Source organism: Phoxinus phoxinus (assembly GCF_949152265.1).
Source record: "Phoxinus phoxinus genome assembly, chromosome: 11".
In the NCBI taxonomy this organism is placed as follows: Eukaryota; Metazoa; Chordata; class Actinopteri; order Cypriniformes; family Leuciscidae; genus Phoxinus; species Phoxinus phoxinus.
In genome coordinates this window covers 6,946,681-6,966,789 of record NC_136886.1, presented here as the reverse complement: position 1 = coordinate 6,966,789, position 20,109 = coordinate 6,946,681, and the positions used below count along the sequence as shown (strand labels likewise).

Genomic DNA, 20,109 nt, shown 5'->3' with positions numbered 1-20,109 from the left:
GGGTTAGTACCTTACCCATTTATTGTAATTACTATAATAAGTACATAGTATGTAACCAAAAATTACACCAGATATAATTTTTGATATTTTTGATACAGGACACTATAGTTCCTTTATGTAAGTGGGGATAGCAAAAGTAAACTGTGACATATTATACACAAAAATTCTATATACATAGGACTACCAGTAAAATTAATAAAAATTTGGGACCAAAAATTATTCAGACACTTTGACCTGACCATGTTTTGCTTTAATTGCTTTAATCTTGAATTGCTAATGCGACATTTTTACATCACGGACTGAACAAAATTAAGCATTGATTGGTAATTGGTTGACCTATATTGGTATTATATAATTGTGTACTTAAATTTAACCACTGCTGACAGCTATTCAACCTGATTCATTTGTGAAACAGTCTAACAGAAGGATGGCCAAAACCAGTGAAATAGCAACGGATTTGATAACTCTGAGTTCATGTCATATTTTAGTACCAATTTCTAAACTATAGCGGATACGCCGGATAAACTGTGATAATGTGAGAAGGTGTCTGAATACATTTTGGTTAGGCTATACATGGGGAACAGGACTGTAAAATAAAGTGCTAACAAGATCTGAGGATTTATATATGGTTTTAGAGTGAATATGTCACAGAACAGTGAGAGAGGAGATTACGTTTAAACAGTTTATTGAGCCACACGGCAGGCAGGACAAGAGATGGTGGGAGAGGAGGTGAACACAATCCAACAGAAGGCAAGTAACAAAGCACAAAGACCAACTTGACTTGACCCACACAACAGGAAATGTAGACAGGAACGACATAAGACGAAATCCACAACTGACAATGTGCAAGAAAGCAAATGAGGCAATACGTAACACGGGTAGCACAGCAAAAATTACAACAAACTGGCAAAACCTGAGGGAAAGAGAGCAAAAGGGCTGAATCTGAAATTGCCCCCTATACCCTCAAATAGGGCATTATTTGAAGGGACAGCCATTTGTAGTGGTTTCCAAAACCAAAGTGGACGTTATAGAGTGCACTGATTCTATTCCACATTGCTCACAAATAACGAGTGTACAGCTGATGTGCGCTCAACGACTGTCCGAAATCACTCACTCGTTTTCATTCACTCCTTCAAGTGAACTGTATTAGTGGACTAACGTATATAGGGAGAAGCGATTGAGGGTTTAGGGGGCGATTTCGGATTCAGCCAATAAATAAGTAGCAGAGAACAGGTGAGCACACTCAGAACAATGAAGACTTAATGAGGGCTTAAACAAGGGGGTGTGGTCACAGGAAACAAGGAGGCTGGACGGGAAGAGCACATGGCCAACACAAACAGAGACAGAGCCATGTGCTCAAGCACAAAACAAACAAGGAAACATTGAACCAAGACAAGACAGACAGATGAGAACCCTTACAACATAATACTTAAGTGGGAAACTTGCCTAGAGATAAAGTACGACTTTTAAAATTGTAGGCTACTTGAAGCTTTGGGAAACCCAGCTGTCCTCTGGTGCTTAATGGTGTAACTTTCATCCAGTGAGGCGGTCTTTATGTAGAGCCTTACCTCTCACTGTGAGATTGGTGGAGCACTCTGCTCTTCCCAGCGGGTTCTCGGCGATGATTGTATACTCTCCCGTGTCTTTGGGTCCAACCCTGAGAATGAGCAGGGAGCACACTCCACAGGTGTTAGTTATTAAGTAGTTGGTGTTAGTGTTGAGGCTGACGTTGTCGCGGTACCAGGTGATGTGGGGTGCAGGGTCGCTTCTCACGGCACAGCTCATGTAGCACTCATAGCCTTGTGGGGCTGTGTGGATTTTCAAGGGGACCATAAACCTTGGAGGCTTCTCTAAGTTGCAGGTCTTGGACTCTGGGATGGTCAGTGTGAATTTTTCTGCAAAAGATGAAGGAGTTTGATTAATGTGACCTTCACATGTCAGTGGGTGGGTGAAGGGTCACATTGTAGTGCATGTAGGCTACAGGCAGAGTGTCCACAGTAAACAGACCATTGATCTACATTTACCAAAAAAAATAAAAATATGTTTCAACTTAAATTTTGTACGTTTATTCAACTTGATATGTGAAGTTGTACTTGTGACAACTTGGATATTTGAGTTGACTAAACTTCAAATTTGAAGGCAGCACAAACACTTATTTTTTAAGTTGAAACAAAAAAAAAAATTTTTGTAGTGTGTAGCAGACTAAAGTGCTTATGTGCATAAGACTAAATATCGTATATACTGTATTGTGGTTCTAAAATGGTGAGTGGCAATCCAAAAACAGGTTAGAGGTCTGAAACGGTTGTGATAGGAGGGGTGAAAAGATGCTAAAAGCAAACGATAGTATGAGACTAACCATAGAGTGTTACCCTGTAGAATTAGGGTAGCAAAATAAATCTGCTTTTTTACTTTGAACACATTGACACATTGGCGGTGGAGAAAACGCTTCCCATATAATTTGCTGTTGAAAGATATTCAATTAAACTGTATTTTGCGCCCAACGTCAGATACAACATCACCTCAGATTTTTTACCTTTAGTACACATAGCATATTACTTTTATTTACACTTTATGGGTAAATAAAAGTATTTATATATAGGGCAAACAGTATCTACTGTACCATGATTTGCACTCAGTATAAATATCAGTATAAATTATTTTTATGAAAATGCCTGAACATACATAATGCTTGTAGTTTGACTATATCACAAACCTTTCTTTCTTGTGATTAGCCATTTTGGTGACTCCGAAGGGGCAGACAGGCCAATGTCATTTTTGGAGTAGACACGGAACTGGTATTCTCTCCCTGGCATGATGTTACAGGCAGTGAAACGGTTGTTGAAGATACGGTCTGCTACAGTGTGCCAGGTCCTCTTGGTGGAGTCTCTCTTGGTCACTGTGTAATGCAGGCGATCATCACGTTTCTCATCTGGGGATGCTCCCCAGGAAACTGTCACTGTGCCCGGAACGTTCTCATCCAACTCTATGGGACCTGGGGGCTTTGGCTCGTCTACATCAAAACAATCAGTAGTTCATCAGGACTGGCAGATCTAGGCTATTTAGATGTACATTCCTCTACAGAGCAAGCGTGGTGGAGCATTTTTTTATTTTTTTATACTATCTACAAATATATACTGCCATTTAAACTTTTGAGGTGAGTAATTTTTTTTTTTAAAGAAATTAAAACTTTGATTCAGCAAGGATGCATTAAACTGATCAAAAGTGACAGCAATGATTTTTACATTGTTTTGATACATTTCTAATTGCTTTCTATTTATCTAAGAATGAAAAAAGTATCACAGTTTCCATAACATTTTTAAGCAGAACGACTCTTTTCCACATAATAATAAGAGATGTTACTTGAGTAACAAATCATCATATTAGAATGATCACTGAAGGATCATGTGACACCGAAGACTGGAGTAATGATGCTGAAAATTCATTCAGCTTTGCCATCTCCAGAAATAAATAAAACATTTTATTACACTAAAACTGAAAACAGTTATTTTCACTGTAAAGAATATTACTGTTTTTACTGTATTTTTGTTCAAATAAATGCAGCCTTGGTGAGCATAATAAACTTTTGAATGGCAAGCATAATAAACGTTTGAATGGTAGTGTACATTTCTCTTTGTATTTTTTAGTTGAGTTAAAATAGCTTTAACTGTCCCCAGCTTAATATGTAGAGACTATAAGTCATTCATATGATGATTTCCCTGAAAAGTATAAGCGTTATATGCCTACAATACTTACAAAACATTGATCTGTTTAAGAATTCTGACCAGCAACATAGCAACATGGTTTGACCAATGGTGTGGATCGGGGGCGGGGCTGTTTTTAAACCAGTGACAGACTGTCTACAGTTGTGCCACATAAATCACAAACTATGTATAAATGATATAAGATGGTATCTTAAAGATGATCAAATACACACTGGTACCCATTTTACCTGTAACTCTAATCTCAATACTGAAGGTCTCTTGTCCCACAATATTCTTTACTAGGATGGTATAGATTCCTGTATCGTTACGCTCCGCAGATGGGATCAGGATCTGAGAGCCTCCCTCAGCATTGCTAATAGTGACACGTTTGGACACAGGGATAGCATCTTTAAGCCAGATGACGTCAGGCCGAGGGGAAGCCTGTAAAAAAAAGTAATATAGGACATGTATCAGACATGTGGCCAAAGCAAAACATCGTTTTCATGAGGGGAGTTGGAAGGATCTGAAAAGTGTATGGGGGAGAGCACATTATAGCCTGGCTCATGAATATTAGTTAGGCTACATATTGGTCAGCAAGTAGTCCCTAATGATTTGCTGATGCAACTCGAGAGTACATTTTTGATCAGGGAAACGAGGATCTGTACCAGAATTATACACAACACCGGTTACATTTTTTTCGCTTCGTACTGTACCACAGGCAATATATAATGATTGTCTCCCAAAAAGTTACTTATATGACAAACGTAACATATAGTGATAAAGGTTGCTACACCCCTGGTTTGGTCTCTAAAAGCATGATTTTAGTATTGATCATTACCTCAAAGTTGATGCTGACTCTTGCAGAATTTCCAGCTCTGACCACCATGAAACTTTTGATCTTAGCATCTGTGAATCTTGGTCTCACTAAGAAAAAATATTGCATTAATGGTGTGACATATCCGTACAGTGATGGAAAATGAGGGGTAGATCAATTTGCATTGCTGACCATAGACGAGTTGATGCTACTCACCTGGAGGAGGCATAGCCAAGATGTAGTTGTCCAGATCTTGTGGCGCTCCCTCTCCACCTTCATTGGCGGCGGCCACTCTAACCCAATACATGCCCATTGACTTCAGTCCCTTTACAGTGTAGGTGCACATGATGATGGCATTTGAGTTGCATCGATCCCACTCTGGGTTCTCAGTAGGCCTGATATCAACAAAGTACCCCTTGGCCTCATCCTGAACCCCGGGTTCTACTTTTGGTTTAGTCCAAGACAAGGACAAAGTGTTGTAGGTGGAGTCCGTGACTTTAAGGTCAATGACTTTACCAGGGGGTTCTGATAGGATATTGAGAAAAGTGCAAATTAAGTTCAAATTAGTTTGTTATTGCAAAAATTCTGACCTAAATCAACAATTTTTGCATAATATGTAACATATACATAATATTTACATAATATGACATAATATATCGAATATATAATATATCAAAGTTCGCCTTGGGTCATTTTTCAAAATGCACAGGCTTGATCATACTTTTGCTGAATTCCTCTTCTCTTTTTGAAGATAATGGGTGATGGGTGCTACCTGGGTGATTACTTACTTTTTGGATCTCTTGCGAACACAAATTCTGAGGGGTGACTTGCTTCACCAGATCCAGATATGTTGATGGCGGACACACGGAATTCATACTCCATTCCTTCAACTACATCTTTTACGGCATATTTCTTTGCTGTGGAGGGTAATTGACAGGTTAAACATTACTATCAGACAGTAGTTCACAGTTACTTGTGTAGAAATGTGAGAAACCAACCTGGGATTGGCTGCTCTGGTGGATTGACTTGACCCCACAAGTTGCTGCCCTTCTTGCGTTTCTCTAAATTATAACCCAAAATATTGGTTCCTCCGGTGTTGGTCGGGGGAGCCCATGTCAGGTTGATGCAGTCTTTGAAGGCACTGGCTACTTTAGGAGAAGATGGCTGACCAGGATATGCTAGAAAGAAAGACAGTTGACAGGTTTTGACCTTCTGAAATAGTCTGGATGGTGACTGATAAGTACAGAAGTTCCTCAGAGATTTTTTTTTAGTAAGTCACCTTTAGTGCCAGCCTGCACATCCTCTGTTTCCATCAGTTCACTGGTGCCTTCATCACTCTGGGCTCTGATTCGGTAGCAGTATCTCCTTCCATGGTCAACATCAGTGTCTTTATAGTGGGCTTCACCTGGAATCTGGCCTATTTTTTTCCATGTGTTGCGTCCAATTTGGTTGCGTTCAAGTATGTAATGTTTAATTGGGCACCCACCGTCATCTTTTGGTGGTCTCCACTTGATCTCGATGCTGTTGGAAGATGCTTCAATGATCTCCAGAGGTCCAAGTGGGGTGGTAGGTTTATCTAAATGAGGTAACAACTTGAACTTTGGTATATGTTGAACAAAATGGCGTATAAACTTGTTACCAATCCGTGCTACATTCTTATTAAAAATACAGCCTGTTTAATTTGCTAGCTTTTTTTACTTACCAAGTACAACTAGGTTAGAAAGGGCTTCCACTGTGCCAAACTCATTTTTGATTTTGATTTTAATTTCCCCAGTGTCTTTACGCTGTAATTTGGTGAGAAGCAGACGGCTTTCACCCTCTGAAATCTCAATCTTGCAGTGAGCGTCTGGCATGATCTCTTCACCATCTTTGTACCACTGAACTTTGCATGGCTCACGGCCAATATAAGGAACTTTAAAGGTGGCTTTCTGATTGTGTTTGATCACAATCGGTTTTGAAAATTCTTCAATTTCCTTTGCATCGAATCTTGGTGGATCTTAACACACAAACAGAAGTATACTGTAAGTGTAAACGTGAAATTCATAACATTTGCATATATGCATTAGCACAAATTAGCAGATGTTAGAAAACAAACCTTCAACTGCAATCACACATTCGGTTTTACGCCCATCAGCCTCAAAACGATATTTTCCAGCAAATTCTTCAGTTACTTTATCAATTTTCAGTTTGTGAAGGACCCCGTCTTTACTGATGGTTATACCCTCAGTGGCGTCAGTAATCTACAGAGAAAAGTAAAAAACAGTGTATATGTGTTTACACACACCAAGGGCCAGATGTACTACCAGTTTGCGCCAGTGCAAAACCTCTTTTGGCATTAAATTTTTTTTTTACTAAAGACACACACAGTGAAAAATTAACACTGAAAAGCAATAGACAGGGTTATTTTTGCAGCCAACCTTATTGAATATGCATTTGTAGGACTTTCCCTTTCAGACGCAAAATTTATGGAAGGAGAATATTTAAATGAATCATGCAAGGTTTGCACTAGTCAATTTACTGGTATTTGCACCATTATTTAACGGGACAAAAAAAAGCATGTCTTAAAACAGAGGCTAATTGGCGCTGCTCTTGGTAGATTTCGTTGGTCATTATGGAAACGATATGGCTGGGTCTGTGTTATTTAATTTGCTCGTCGTCTGTATCATAAGCAGAACTTTCCACTCCCATCTGCGTTTTTTTTGGAATTGTGTTCTCATGGCCCCATATGTCATGTTATACTGCATATACATATATATAATATGGCATCTTTATACCTCGTCACCATCTTTGGACCAGACACCCTCACAGTCAGCACTGAGTTTGCAGACCATTTCAGCCGCCTCTCCCACGATAGCTTTGCAGTCTTCCAGCCCAGCAGAAAAGTAAACACCAGGATCTGCAGGGGATTTGTGTAAAAGTTTTGTTGATTATTGTTCAAGCATGGTTATAAATGAGCTGCATTGCTGTGTGAATTATAATCCGGGGGTCAGATGACCATTGTCTCTTTTTAATTGTCTATTATCTTCTGTGCTGACTTCTTACAATCTGTATCTTCTTAGAACCCATGTTATGATGATAATGATAATTATGAAGCATTTGTGAAGGGCCTCTACACATTTCAACTGACTTATTTCGAACTGCATTGTACAGTCATTCTTTTCATTCCCATAGTCCATAATTATCACTCTTAAGTTGTTTAGCTGAGATAATTCTCTGAATTAGCAGTCACTATACGGGGCAAATAATTGAAACCTTCTGCTTTTGGTTGTATTATCAAATATTGTTGCTTTTTTAATGACAATTAGAATACTTTCCAGTTCTTTTTCCATTTCGTATTGTTTATTCTCTGGACGCCATCCAAATGGAATGTGTTATTGTGGTGAATTTGCTCTAAAATCTCCTGGTAAATGATTGAGTCACTTTCGTGTGAAGAATGCCAAGTGTTTTGGCGATTAATAATCTTTCTGGTATGACTTCGGTTTGAATCTTCAGGTCTTAAAGGCACATCAAATCTTTGTCTTCTCATAATTAAAGTTTGTGAGGTCATATTAGGTTGCATTTATTATTATCATGTCCTGGTTCCTCTGATTAGTGAGCGAGGTGATTTGCCGACGAGCAAGTGTGGTGAGGACAGTACAAGCGCATACTGATACACACAAACAGCAGACACACAAACAGTGCATAGAAAAAATATCTGGCACATTGCAGACTGGGTGGATCCTATTTTTTTAAACCAATTTATTATTGAATCTTACAAGAAAACAGACATTTTTCCACAAAGGTATTGGTCCCCTGTCCATTTCATTTATTTAAAGGAATAGTTTACACCGAGATGTCACTCCAAACATATATATAAGTCCAAATCAATCCAAAACAAACACTTCAAAATTAATTTATTAATTAATAATAATAAAAAATAAAAAATGATGTGAGCATTCTTTCAGAATTATTTTGTCTACCACAGAAACAAATAACAGGATACAGGTTTGGAATGACATGAAGGTGAGTAAATAATTACAGAATGTTCATTTTTGGCTGAATTATTCCTTTAATAAACAAAGTTATCCAACACCCACTCGCACCCAATGTGCAAAAAATATCTCCCGCCTACTCATATCATCTGAGCTTGCTCATCAGATATGCCTTCACAAAGTTTCAACAAGCATATTTGCTGAATAAACTGCTGATATGAATATGCTTACAAAGCCAGTTCTATTGAACCCGAGGGTATAATCTTTAAATGAAGAGCGCTTGGGACAGTGGATCTGACAAAGTTTCTCAATGGAAAGTTATCCGGTTATTTTAATAGTTTATCTTTAATTCAACTATTAGACATGCTTTGTGTTTGGGTCTTATTTCTGCAGGACCAAACATCTCACCACAGCCTATCTATATAAAAAAAGATACATAAATCCTTTGCGGATGCTGTGGTAGTGTGACAATTAAATGTTTAATAACCACCCACTCAATTAAAGTAGTTTTCAAATGAACAATGTGCAAAAATGTCTCCATAATTATGTAAAAAAACTTGGAATAGGAAGTGTTTGGATAACTTTGTTTCAGACTATGTGATTGAATTAGACTCAGAACTCCAGAGTTATTCCTGATTGTTCTGAATCACTGTAAATGACATTGCTTCCATGCAACTGTCACTGCAACTTCAAACATCTCTTACCAACAACTGTCTCCGGAACCTGTAGGCCATGTTTTTTACGGACTGAGCGCTTGCCAGCTTTTGCTGACTCGTCCTTTTCATCTTCAGCACCTTTTTCTTCCCCTGTAGCTTCAGTGCTGCCCCCTGTTGGGCCTCCGGGACCTGGTGGCTTCCCGGGTCCTGGTGGGTCCCCAGAACCTGATGGGCTGCCAGAACCTGACGCACTACCCGACCCGGATGGGTTCTCGGAACCTGAAGGGTTGTTAGAACCTGACGAGTTTTCTGAACCTGATGGGTTACCAGAACCTGATGGATTACTGGAACCTGATTGGTTGCCAGACCCTGATGGGGTTTCTTTATCTGATGGGTTACCTCCACCTTCAATCATGCCATTTGGTCAGTTGTGAAGCATTTTGAAGATTGACATCAATATAATAAAGAGAGTTGAAAAGAACATTTAGGATAAAAAGAAGAACACACAACAAACAAGAACATTTAAGAGAACAGTGGCAAAAACAAACACAAAAATGCAAACAATGAACATTTCTAAGAGGTCCAGCGTCTAAACATGCTTTAGAATGAGTGTATGTATTTTATTCCTGTTGTGTCATGAAGGGTTATTCCACCCATAATGAAATCTCATTGGTCCAAAATCCTGCTACACATATCTGTGTATTAAGCATATTATATATTATAAATACATTTTATATGATTTATATTATATTATAATCTAAATGTAAGATTTATATGCCATAGTACTACTAATGACTATTTTTTACAAGAAAGTTTCCAGAAAATTCCAGACAAATTTTTCAGAACAAAAATGCTGCACAACCAATTAATGTTATGCAGAGCTTGATATGTGGCCAATGAGATTTCACAGTGGGCGGGGCTACCCAGTGTGGCACCACAGATATAGAAACTAAACAACCAGAATATTGTTTTCGAAACGTTACACACTGACTCTGAAAAACACTGACTCTGAAAAACACTGACTCTGAAAAACACTGACACAACACGCAAAAGCACACAATACAGGTACACAAACAACAAATAAATGAAACAAACAAACAATAAAGACAGACAAATCGAGCAGCACATTAAGCTCGTTTGAGAATTTGTGTGGTAGAATATACATTTTGAAAAATGTTAATTTTTTCGAACATTCGATGATAGAGAAAATGAAAAAGATTTGATTTTTGATGTAGAATTTTTAGTTTTATGTTGTTTTTACTGGTTCATACTATTGGAAATTGCATTAGTCTCTCCTCTCCTCTGTTTTCCCCTATGTTAAAAGTAGTATTACTTAAATATACACATTAATTATTCTTAATCACTGAATATTAATAATCATGCTCAAATAATTATTATTTTAAAAAAAGTTAATTCACATCAAATGTTCTGTTAAGATTTTATCAGTCATTCAAGAAAAAAACTATTGTTTGTGTTACTGTTGATACTTAATGGAAAAGACACTTTTTAGTTTAAAAAAAACACTTTAGTTTCTGTAATCATTTTAATTCATATGAGCTGGATTTAGTGTGTTCATCCCACACTCTTACCAATCACCGTGTCTGGTATCAGTGGGCCTTGTCTTACACGGGTACGGCCCAGAGCTTCCCCTTCCTGCTTACAATGCTCCTTGTTTCCTATCATGATTTTTGATGTAAACTGTAAATTAATCAACATAGGATGTGTAACGTTTTGAGTGTGTGTGTGTGTGTGTGTGTGTGTGTGTCCACTTGAGCTAAAAACACCTGCAGGATGTAGGTGTGTTATAATGATAACTGCTTATGTTTGTGCAGAGAAACATCCGCTTATAAGAAAACAGAAAGTTGTGCAAAGATGTTGCACAAAACAAAGTTATATTGGAAAAGCCAATATTGAAAAGGGTATCAAAATTGCTGTTGATTTTAGAGTTGAATAGAGTGTGTATGTATAAATCTTTGTTTCAAATGACATAACATTAAATCATATATATATATATATATATATATATATATATATATATATATATATATATATATATATATATATATATATATATATATATATATATATATATACACTCTAAAAAATGCTGGGTTATTTCAACCCAATTATGGGTAAAATATGGACAAACCCAGCCGTTGGGTTAAATTTTTACATTACATTTTCAACCCAACATTTGGGTTTGTCCATATTTTACCCAAAATTGGGTTGAAACAACCCAGCATTTTTTAGAGTGTATATATATGATAGTACACTTATACATTATAAAAAAAAAATTCTACTTCAAATAAATGCTGTTTGTTTAACTTTCTATTCATGATTCTAATTCATCAAAAATAATGATTTCTGTATGATTGTGTGCACCGGAGTAATGATGCTAAAAATTCAGCTTTGCCATCAGAGAAATAAATTACATTTTTTAAAAATATTTAAATTGAAAACATTTTAAATTGTAACAATCTTTTACAATATTGCTGTTTTTAACAGTATTTTTGGTCTAAATTAAATAAAAAATGTCAAGATGATTGCAGACCTCTGGTTTAAAGTTTGGTCTGTTCTGTTTTCTTTAAGAACCAATCACTTTTGCCATGTTACAGTACATATTTTTTAAATTAGAGATGAAAGTGAGAATAAATCTAGCGTATATATGTTTTGTGTCTCCTTGTATAATTCCTTACCTATAACAGTCTCGGGTACAAGAGGTCCTGCTCGCTGACGCTTTTTTTCTTCATCGTCACCTCCTCCATCACCACCGCTTCCACCAGAGCCATCAGCTCCTCCAGCCCCGCCAGCAGCTCCAGCTCCACCAGCACCACCGGCTCCACCAGCACCACCGGCTCCTCCAGGACCACCTGCTCCATCAGCTCCTCCAGCCCCTCCGGCTCCACCAGCCCCTCCAGCTCCATCAGCTCCACCCGCACCTCCAGCTCCACCCGCCCCTCCGGCTCCTCCAGCACCTCCAGCCCCTCCAGCCCCTCCGGCTCCACCGGCTGCTCCACCTTCTCCGGTACCAGTAGCTCCTGTAGCCCCCACCGCTCCTACCGTCCCTGCAGCTCCACCCCTACCTCCAGCTCCAGCCTTCTCAAGCCTTGCTGCCTGTGCAGCCATTGCAGCAGCTGCCGCAGCCCCCGCCGCAGCAGATTGCTCAGCACTCAGGCCTTTACTTAAGGCATTAAGTTCAGCCTGCTTCCTGGCCTCTTCCTGAGCTTTGGCTTTGGCTTCAGCTGCCGCAGCCCGTCCCGCTGCGTCTGCCGCGGCTTTAGCATCAGCCTCAGACACACCTTTGGCTTTAGCTGCAGCAAGTGCATCTTCTGAAGCTTTAGCAGCAGCTGCGGCCGCGGTAGTTGCAGCCGCCTGAGCGGACGCTTTTGCTGCTTCGGCTTCTGCTGCAGCTTTGGCTTTGGCTTCAGCTTGAGCTGCCTCTCGTTCAGCCTGGAGTTTCTTAGCTGCCTCCAAAGATTCTGCCATCTCTTTCTTGTGCTTCTCAGCCTGCTCAGCAGCAATCTTCTCCAAGTCGTCTCCAGCACCACCTGCCTGAGTGGTTTTACGGGCTTTCTTCTTGCCCTTTGTTGCAGGATCTTTGTCAGCTGGTATGGAAACAATATTAACAACATATTCAGATAGTGCTTATTACATTTATTAATTATTTACATCATGTTATTTTGACAATTGATCATTACAAAAAAAAAATAAATAAAAAAATAGATAGTCTTTATTTGTGGATACATTTAGAAAATATTGGCAATATTTGTGATTTATTTGAATTCCTAATCAACAAATCAAAATTTGATTAGATTTTTAAAATAATTGACAAACATATGTTCTAATAAAAGGGCTGTGATCATTTGTGACTAATTATTAATCTGCATATCATGCAATTATTACAATTATTTCCCCATTCATTGACAGCCCAGTTGTCTAATAGAACGGCAGTCAATTTAACATGTAAATTTAGTACAATTTCGGGACTCACTTGCAAATAATGGTATATGTGATAATTTGCAATTAATTTAAAGTGCCCCTATTATGCTATTTTAAAGGTATCTAATTTTGTTTTTGAGCTCTCCTACAACAGGTTTACACGCATCATAATTTTCTCATAATAAACATTGCACCTCACCAAATTTTTAAATGAATCTCAAACGACTTGAAGGATGAATCAATCTCTCTAAACCCCTCCTTTCCACGAGGCTACTCTGCTCTGATTGGCCAGACAGCTCAGTCTGTTACGACTGGTCTACCGCTTGACGGAAGCTAAACTCCTATTACCATCCATAACTGAACTTCCAAAGCATTCTCATCCTAGGGCGTCATATACTGACACTTTTGACAAATCGTCTACATCCAACGCACATGGCACCCTTTAGCGTCAATATGACACGCAGAGTTTTGTTCGGTTATGGTTGGGTTTAGGTCTGGGGTAGGGTTAGGGTTAGACCCCTAGGAGGCGCCTTCTGGCCCATTTCTATCTGCGTCTCATATTGACGCTAAAAGGTGCCATGTGCGTTGGATGTAGACGATTTGTCAAAGCGTCAGTATATGACGCCTTGGAATGAGATCGGGCTGGAACTTCAGCTCCGGAGGCTTCAGCGATTGTACACAGTGTGTACTCAACCCGAATGTGTATTCAACTCGAACCGTCATCACAACGACGACTTGAGCAGGACGTTATTTACTCAAAGTGGTAAGAACAACAATCTGCGTTAAAAGACAGTTTTAGGTAAAAAAAAATCAACCACAGCTTATTTGCAGAACTATTTCGGTAAGACAGTAACGTGAGATAGCCGGTTAGCCGGAAACTTATGCTGGGCGTACACCAAAGGATTTTCACAGTCCCTGACTAAAGACCGGCAGTCTTTAGGAATCTTACTGGAGTCTCGGCGCGCTCTCGTCGTCTCGATCGTTAAATGTGAGGGGATAATCTGCAGTCGGCGACCCGATTTATGCCAGTCTTTCTCTAGTCTTTCATATCAAACATGTTTGATATTATCGCAAGTCCTAGCGTAGTCATAGTGACGTAAAACAATCAACAACCAATAAATTTGTTCTCAGAAAACCGGAAACAGGAAGCCATCAGTCACAACAAAGAAACATGTCGACGGACGTGGAAACACAACGAGCGCCAAGTAGGCGAAAATGGACCGTGGATAAAGAGGAGCGCCTTGTCGAGCACGCAAATGCGTCTCTCTCTATAGCACGCAGTGTGTTTATCGTGCAATTTATACGCGAAAATTAGATTTTACGTGGATATGATACGCAGTTTTGCGCGTGCATATGATACGCACTTTATTGCGTGATATACACACGCACCCCACACCACTAATCCTACCCAAGCGTATAATACACACAAACCCCGCCCTAAACCTACCTATGTGCTATCCATGCGTTTACTATGCACGTAAAAACTCATTTTCGCGTATATATTACACGATAAACACACTGCGTGCTGTATAGACGCATTTGGTGTGATCGGGTTGGGGCAGAGCAGCCGTGTCTTTTTGATGTAAACTGCCATTTATACCACGACAGAGTGAAAAAAGAAAAGAAGTGGACCGATATTGTCGAAGCCATCGACATGCCTGCATTTAAAATTATACCCTTTCAAGACATTTAGTTCAAACTTTTGTTCTCATCATATAATGATATAGATTCATAACCCCCATATACAGTCATGTGAAAAAGTTAGGTCATCCCATTAAATAGTCAACTCTTTATTAAGAGATGTTCACATAACAATGTCTAATTTGATTTTTTTTTCCTGGAAAAGAAAGTGATTTATTGTAATTAAACAATATAAATTAACATATTTTTACTCATCAAACAAAAACTATGCATAAAAATGCCTATTTGAATGGAGGAAAAAATGTGTTGTAGTCTTGTAAATAGTGTCACTACAAGATTCAGTGTTTGTAACATCTTTAGTCTGAGACTGTGAGTCTGTGAAACCAAGTCTTTAGATGTGAGGTGATAATCTTATAAAGTCTTTTCTAAATCTTTTCAAAGTCTTTAGGTGTACAGAAGGCATTACGCAATATAAAACACAAAACTACGTATTTTGAGTACTCGGTAGAAAATATATACATCAATAATTATTCATACTTACAGGTTGTGATTCTGAGAAGCAAGCTGGTCAAAATAAATTGGGTAGCGTTTTACGAATCCCGCGTTGAACTCCAAGATTTGAAAAGCATTCGTCAGTAAAATTATGCGTTTGACGGTGGGTCAAGTTGTTTTTGGGCGGACAATGTACAACATAGGCGGGCATTATGCAAATGTCTTATCTAGTAACGTGTAACCGCAACGCAGTGGGATTCGAATTACAGATGACTCGTTTAGACGGTTCAGAATCGATTATTTCTTTTGGGAGACAATAACTTTATTTATCATGAACTATCGACTTTACAACTTTGCAGACCGTTTACATTCACAAACAGCTATATTATACACTGCATGCAAGGGAATATTTGAAAAACCATAATAAGGGCACTTTAATTAATTCGCATGATGATGTATTTATTTTGATTACATTTTTATTAATTGACAGAACTTTTTTCTAATATAAAAAAAAAAAAAGGTTGTACTTACCTTCTACAATCAGCCAAGCACTGCAAGACTTAATGCCGGCTAGAGCAGCATAGATTCCAGCATCCAAAGGCATACAATCAATGATTTTCAGACGGTGGATCAGTTTATCCTCTGAAGAAGTAATCTCATATTTTTCATTGTTAGAGAGAGGTGTATTTTTTAGGGTCCAAACTATCTCATTAATGGGCTGAGTTAAGACACACTCGAAGATGGCATCCTCTCTCTCTTGGGCCGTCACCTCCTTAATCTTCAGGGCAAACTCCACAGGGGGAACTGTGTTAAATATGGATAAACACACATCAGTCAATCCATGATGGGATTATGCATTCTGTGAGAGCGCTGCTGAAAAAAACGGCAAAGCTGTTCACCACAGTATGTAGTGTTTTGGATGCTGGTGTACTGGTGTTTCCACTAGGCTTAATTTTCAATGGAAATACACTAGTAAAAAAATTGCTTAGGGTTAGATAATATTATAATATTAGAGTAGAAGCAAAACATGATTTATATTAGCAGACCAGAGACCAGAAACATCACATTCTGAATTTAATGTAACTTTCACAAGTGCGACCAAACAGATGCTTCCGGCGTAGACAGCTCCATTGATTATAATGGATCGATTTAGTTTTGACGCATCACGGCACTTAGCTCACATCCAGTGTGGACGTGGTTAACCAGTTAGACCAGCATCAAAGCAGCATAGACCGACACGGGAATTCATGCTGGTCTTTTCAGCAAAGGGTTTAATGATAAATAAACAAATGTGCTGTGAAAACGTACTCTTGAAATCCGTCGAAAAGATATTGACACCCTCAACATCCACTTGATAGATTCCTGCATCTTCTGGATTGAGATTTTTAACAGTGAAGATATACTTCTTGCCAACTTGTTTTAGACCGTGTTTCATATCTCCCTCAGCTTCTTTGGTGAATGGAATCATGATACCATCCTGGACAAAAGGGAAAAAAATCCCTTTTGATTATTTTTTGATTTATTTTTACATGATGCATGTTTCATGAATGCATTGCATATAAACAAGGCTGGTGCTCATAATAATGCTGGCTGAATGGATGCCACTAGTATAGCATGTTTTCTCTATATACATTTGCAAAGTATTTTCATTTGCAAAACATGTGCAATATCAGAAACCTTCATAGCCATGCAAAAATGATAAATAAATGTCATAAACCAGTTAATAAAATGGTAGTCAAAATAACTCAATTAATTTCGGGTTGACAAATGACAATTGATTTAGTTTTTTTATATACTTGTATATGAAACAATAGTAAGTGGCTGTTTGTCGATTGTCAGAGACAATTTCAATGTGTCTCTTCATATGCTCAATATCATGCATTGATTGTTTGTAACCAGCATTGGTATACTATATCACACCTTAACACAGTTCTCACCTTGTACAGAAAAATGCGACTGTTGGGGTCTTTGAGCTCCATTTCCAGTTCAAAGGTTGCAGCACCCTCAGCCTTCACCTCAATGGGTTTGAGATTACTGAGATGTTCGATGAACTAAATCAGTGAAACAAACAGAACATAACCATTGTGCATCCAGTCATGAAAATGTGAAAGCAATTCTTTGTGAAACCTTCTGTCATCCTGGTAGCTCTTTACCTGTGCCTGCTCCTCTTCTCTTTCCTTCTTCATCGCGACCAGTTTCTTTAGCATGCCGCGGAAATCAGTGATTTTATACTCGGAGCAAATGCCTTCATAGTCTTTCTTCTCAGCACTCATCAGCAATTCCCAAACCGAGTCGTCAATGTCACCTTCCCTTTTCTCCTCACTTTTTTTGCCAGCACTTTAAAAAGATTGTGATGACAAATACGAGGCCAAATGCTAGCACTTAACTGGGTTAACGTGACTGATGTTATAACATGAGATGGGCTAATTAACTATGGCAAGAATCATGCGTATGAATAGACCCTAATGTGAAACTGCACAGCTGATAACATGGCATTAATGTGTAATGTAATGGAAACAAATGTCTCACCCTTTTCTGAGCTTCTTTCTAAACTCTGTCGGGTCATCTGCTACAGCTTCAAAATGCAATCAACAAACAGAAGGAAATGAACGCTTATGTGCGCCATACTAGATGTCACACACATCCCATTAAATCGCTTTTGGTATAAAGAACTGCCATCCTAACCTGAAGAAAATCCACTAGCAATATGTTGCCACAATTGTCTTACCTTCTTCAGACTTTTTTATTTCTTTGTCTTTTTTGAATCCAACTAAAAAGAAAAAGAAAATATTGTGTTTGGAGCTTTTTTCTCTGTTGCTCAACTTTTTTGTGAATACAATTAGACATGACTTAATAATAAAAGTAACAATTAAGTTGGGGTCTTTAAGAAATGTGTCCTACCTTCAATGACATTTAGGACAACAGTGCAAACAGCCTTCCCGTATTCATTTGTGGCGTAGCATTTGTAAGTGTCGACTTCATCACCACTGACTTTAGGTATCTGCAAGTAAATAATCAGAGAAATTAGTTTGTAGCTTTGATTAATCTTGCATAATAATTGAATAACAATGATAATGAAATTAACTTTTAAAGGTAAAGTGTGTAATGTCTGAGAATTGTGAAAATAGGAAAGACTGTTTCCAAACAGGTTTCTTGACCACTCCCCCCAACCTCTACCACTGGTCAGCAAACAAGTTGTGCCATATGTTGTGACAATGTTGCTGTGTTAGGCTGCTCAAACAACAGAAACCAATGCCTTGATGGCACAGAGAAACTGAATTTACACTATCCGAGGGAATTAACCTATATGAGTCTCTTCATATTAATCTGGGATATAACACATATATAAGTTATAATTAAAACATTACACACTTCACCTTAAATATTGAGCAGTAGTTTAAAAGTAAGGCTAAAAGCCTGTGCATACCTCCAAAGTGTGTTCACTAGTTGTGGGGTCAAATTTGAGCTGAAACTTTTGGGGATCATTAATTTCTCCTTTAGCTCTACGCCAGGTTACAGTGGGCGTTGGATTTCCATTCACTTTGGCTTTAAAAATGGCCAGCTTTCCTGTTTTACAAAGATTTAAATGTGAATTCTTTATCAGGTAAATATTGAAAGGCTTTCAAAAACAAATTGTGAACATTATTGGGGTGTAGTATTCTTTTTTCAGAAGTCAACATGTCAAGTCAAGTCAAGAATATTTGTATAGCGCTTTTCACAATACAGATTGTATCAATGCAGCTTCACAGTATTAAATTAAAATAATAATAAAACGTCCATGTTTGGTAATGCTAATCAATAGTATTATTCATTGATTAATTAAATTGAATAGCCATAGCTCTTCTGCCTTGACATCACTGTCCTTGTTATGTCAAATGTGCGTTGGGTTAATTACAGATTTTACAGTATCTTACTTTCGTTCTTTTACAATTATGTGTACATTTATTTGTTCAGGTACACTGCTTGTACACACTTAACTAAATGTTTGCATCTCCATTATGAAAAATGGTTGATGGCTTGAATACTACAAAATTAGTTTTGTAGGCAAACATAAATTGAACCTATGTGCGAATTTCTGTATAAAACAAACATTTTAATAACAAGTACCATGCAGGCATACTGTAGACAATTTAAAATGCATCCCAGTTGGTTGAGATATCCAGAGAACTAGCAATATTTCACAGTTTTACCCCTGGTTTCACAGACAAGGCTTAAGCCTAGTCCCAGACTAAAATGCATGTCATATCTCAAAATATGTCTGTGCTCATTTTTTTTTTTTTTTTTTAAGGCATGTTTATAAAAGCTACTTAAATGTCCTAATTGAACTAAGGCCTAATCCTGGCTTAATCTAAACCCTTCAGTGAAAACAGGCCTTAATGGCTTTATTATTCTTATGAAATGGGGATAATAGCAATGATAAAAATGAGTGTGTTAGAAAAGGTTACAGTTTTGACACTAGTGAGTTTTTTTCTGAGAGGATATTAATTGTACCACACTAGCAAAGTCAAATAGTTTAAAAAGAATAAATTGCAAAAAATGCATAGCTTGAAAAGTCAGATGTCATTATAAGCGTAAATGAAAGCATGCATTACACATTTGTGGTCTTGCTCTGAGCATTTCAAACTAGCATGAAATGGGATATATGCTATTTGATTTCCTTCCCTCTGTGCATATATAGCTGTGGTCACATGTTAAAGCGGCAGGACAAGCAGCAAACCTGATAAATCACTCATACTGTGTAAGTTAAATCTGTGTAGCTGCACAGCTTAGACATTTAGGGCAGTAAATCTGTGTGGTAATCCTCTGTACGTGCTCATAGCTTGTTAATTTCACATCCAGGATCGTTTAGCTCTCAACTGTCACCTCTAATCATATTTGCATTCACTTTTGCAGTT

General features: G+C 38.1%; 1 protein-coding gene across 4 annotated transcripts in view; it reads right to left on the bottom strand.

Moving 5' to 3' along the window:
* igfn1.1 (immunoglobulin like and fibronectin type III domain containing 1, tandem duplicate 1) overlaps nt 1-20,109 on the bottom strand; it is a 33,615-nt gene that overhangs the window by 1,633 nt on the left and 11,873 nt on the right. For 2 of the 4 annotated variants that reach the window (XM_079627269.1, XM_079627270.1), the window contains 22 exons: nt 18,642-18,781; nt 18,116-18,215; nt 17,943-17,984; nt 17,744-17,789; nt 17,368-17,551; nt 17,152-17,265; nt 16,523-16,691; nt 15,746-16,018; nt 11,839-12,747; nt 10,732-10,818; nt 9,191-9,547; nt 7,290-7,411; nt 6,611-6,755; nt 6,218-6,511; nt 5,795-6,091; nt 5,514-5,693; nt 5,304-5,432; nt 4,732-5,040; nt 4,540-4,625; nt 3,950-4,142; nt 2,714-3,010; nt 1,569-1,895 (listed from right to left, as the gene is read on the bottom strand). In XM_079627269.1, coding sequence (XP_079483395.1) covers nt 1,569-1,895; nt 2,714-3,010; nt 3,950-4,142; nt 4,540-4,625; nt 4,732-5,040; nt 5,304-5,432; nt 5,514-5,693; nt 5,795-6,091; nt 6,218-6,511; nt 6,611-6,755; nt 7,290-7,411; nt 9,191-9,547; nt 10,732-10,818; nt 11,839-12,747; nt 15,746-16,018; nt 16,523-16,691; nt 17,152-17,265; nt 17,368-17,551; nt 17,744-17,789; nt 17,943-17,984; nt 18,116-18,215; nt 18,642-18,781 — 4,800 coding nt within the window. The remainder of the gene's footprint in view (nt 1-1,568; nt 1,896-2,713; nt 3,011-3,949; nt 4,143-4,539; nt 4,626-4,731; nt 5,041-5,303; nt 5,433-5,513; nt 5,694-5,794; nt 6,092-6,217; nt 6,512-6,610; nt 6,756-7,289; nt 7,412-9,190; nt 9,548-10,731; nt 10,819-11,838; nt 12,748-15,745; nt 16,019-16,522; nt 16,692-17,151; nt 17,266-17,367; nt 17,552-17,743; nt 17,790-17,942; nt 17,985-18,115; nt 18,216-18,641; nt 18,782-20,109) is intronic. The other 2 variants (XM_079627271.1, XM_079627272.1) reach the window with 1 other exon arrangement.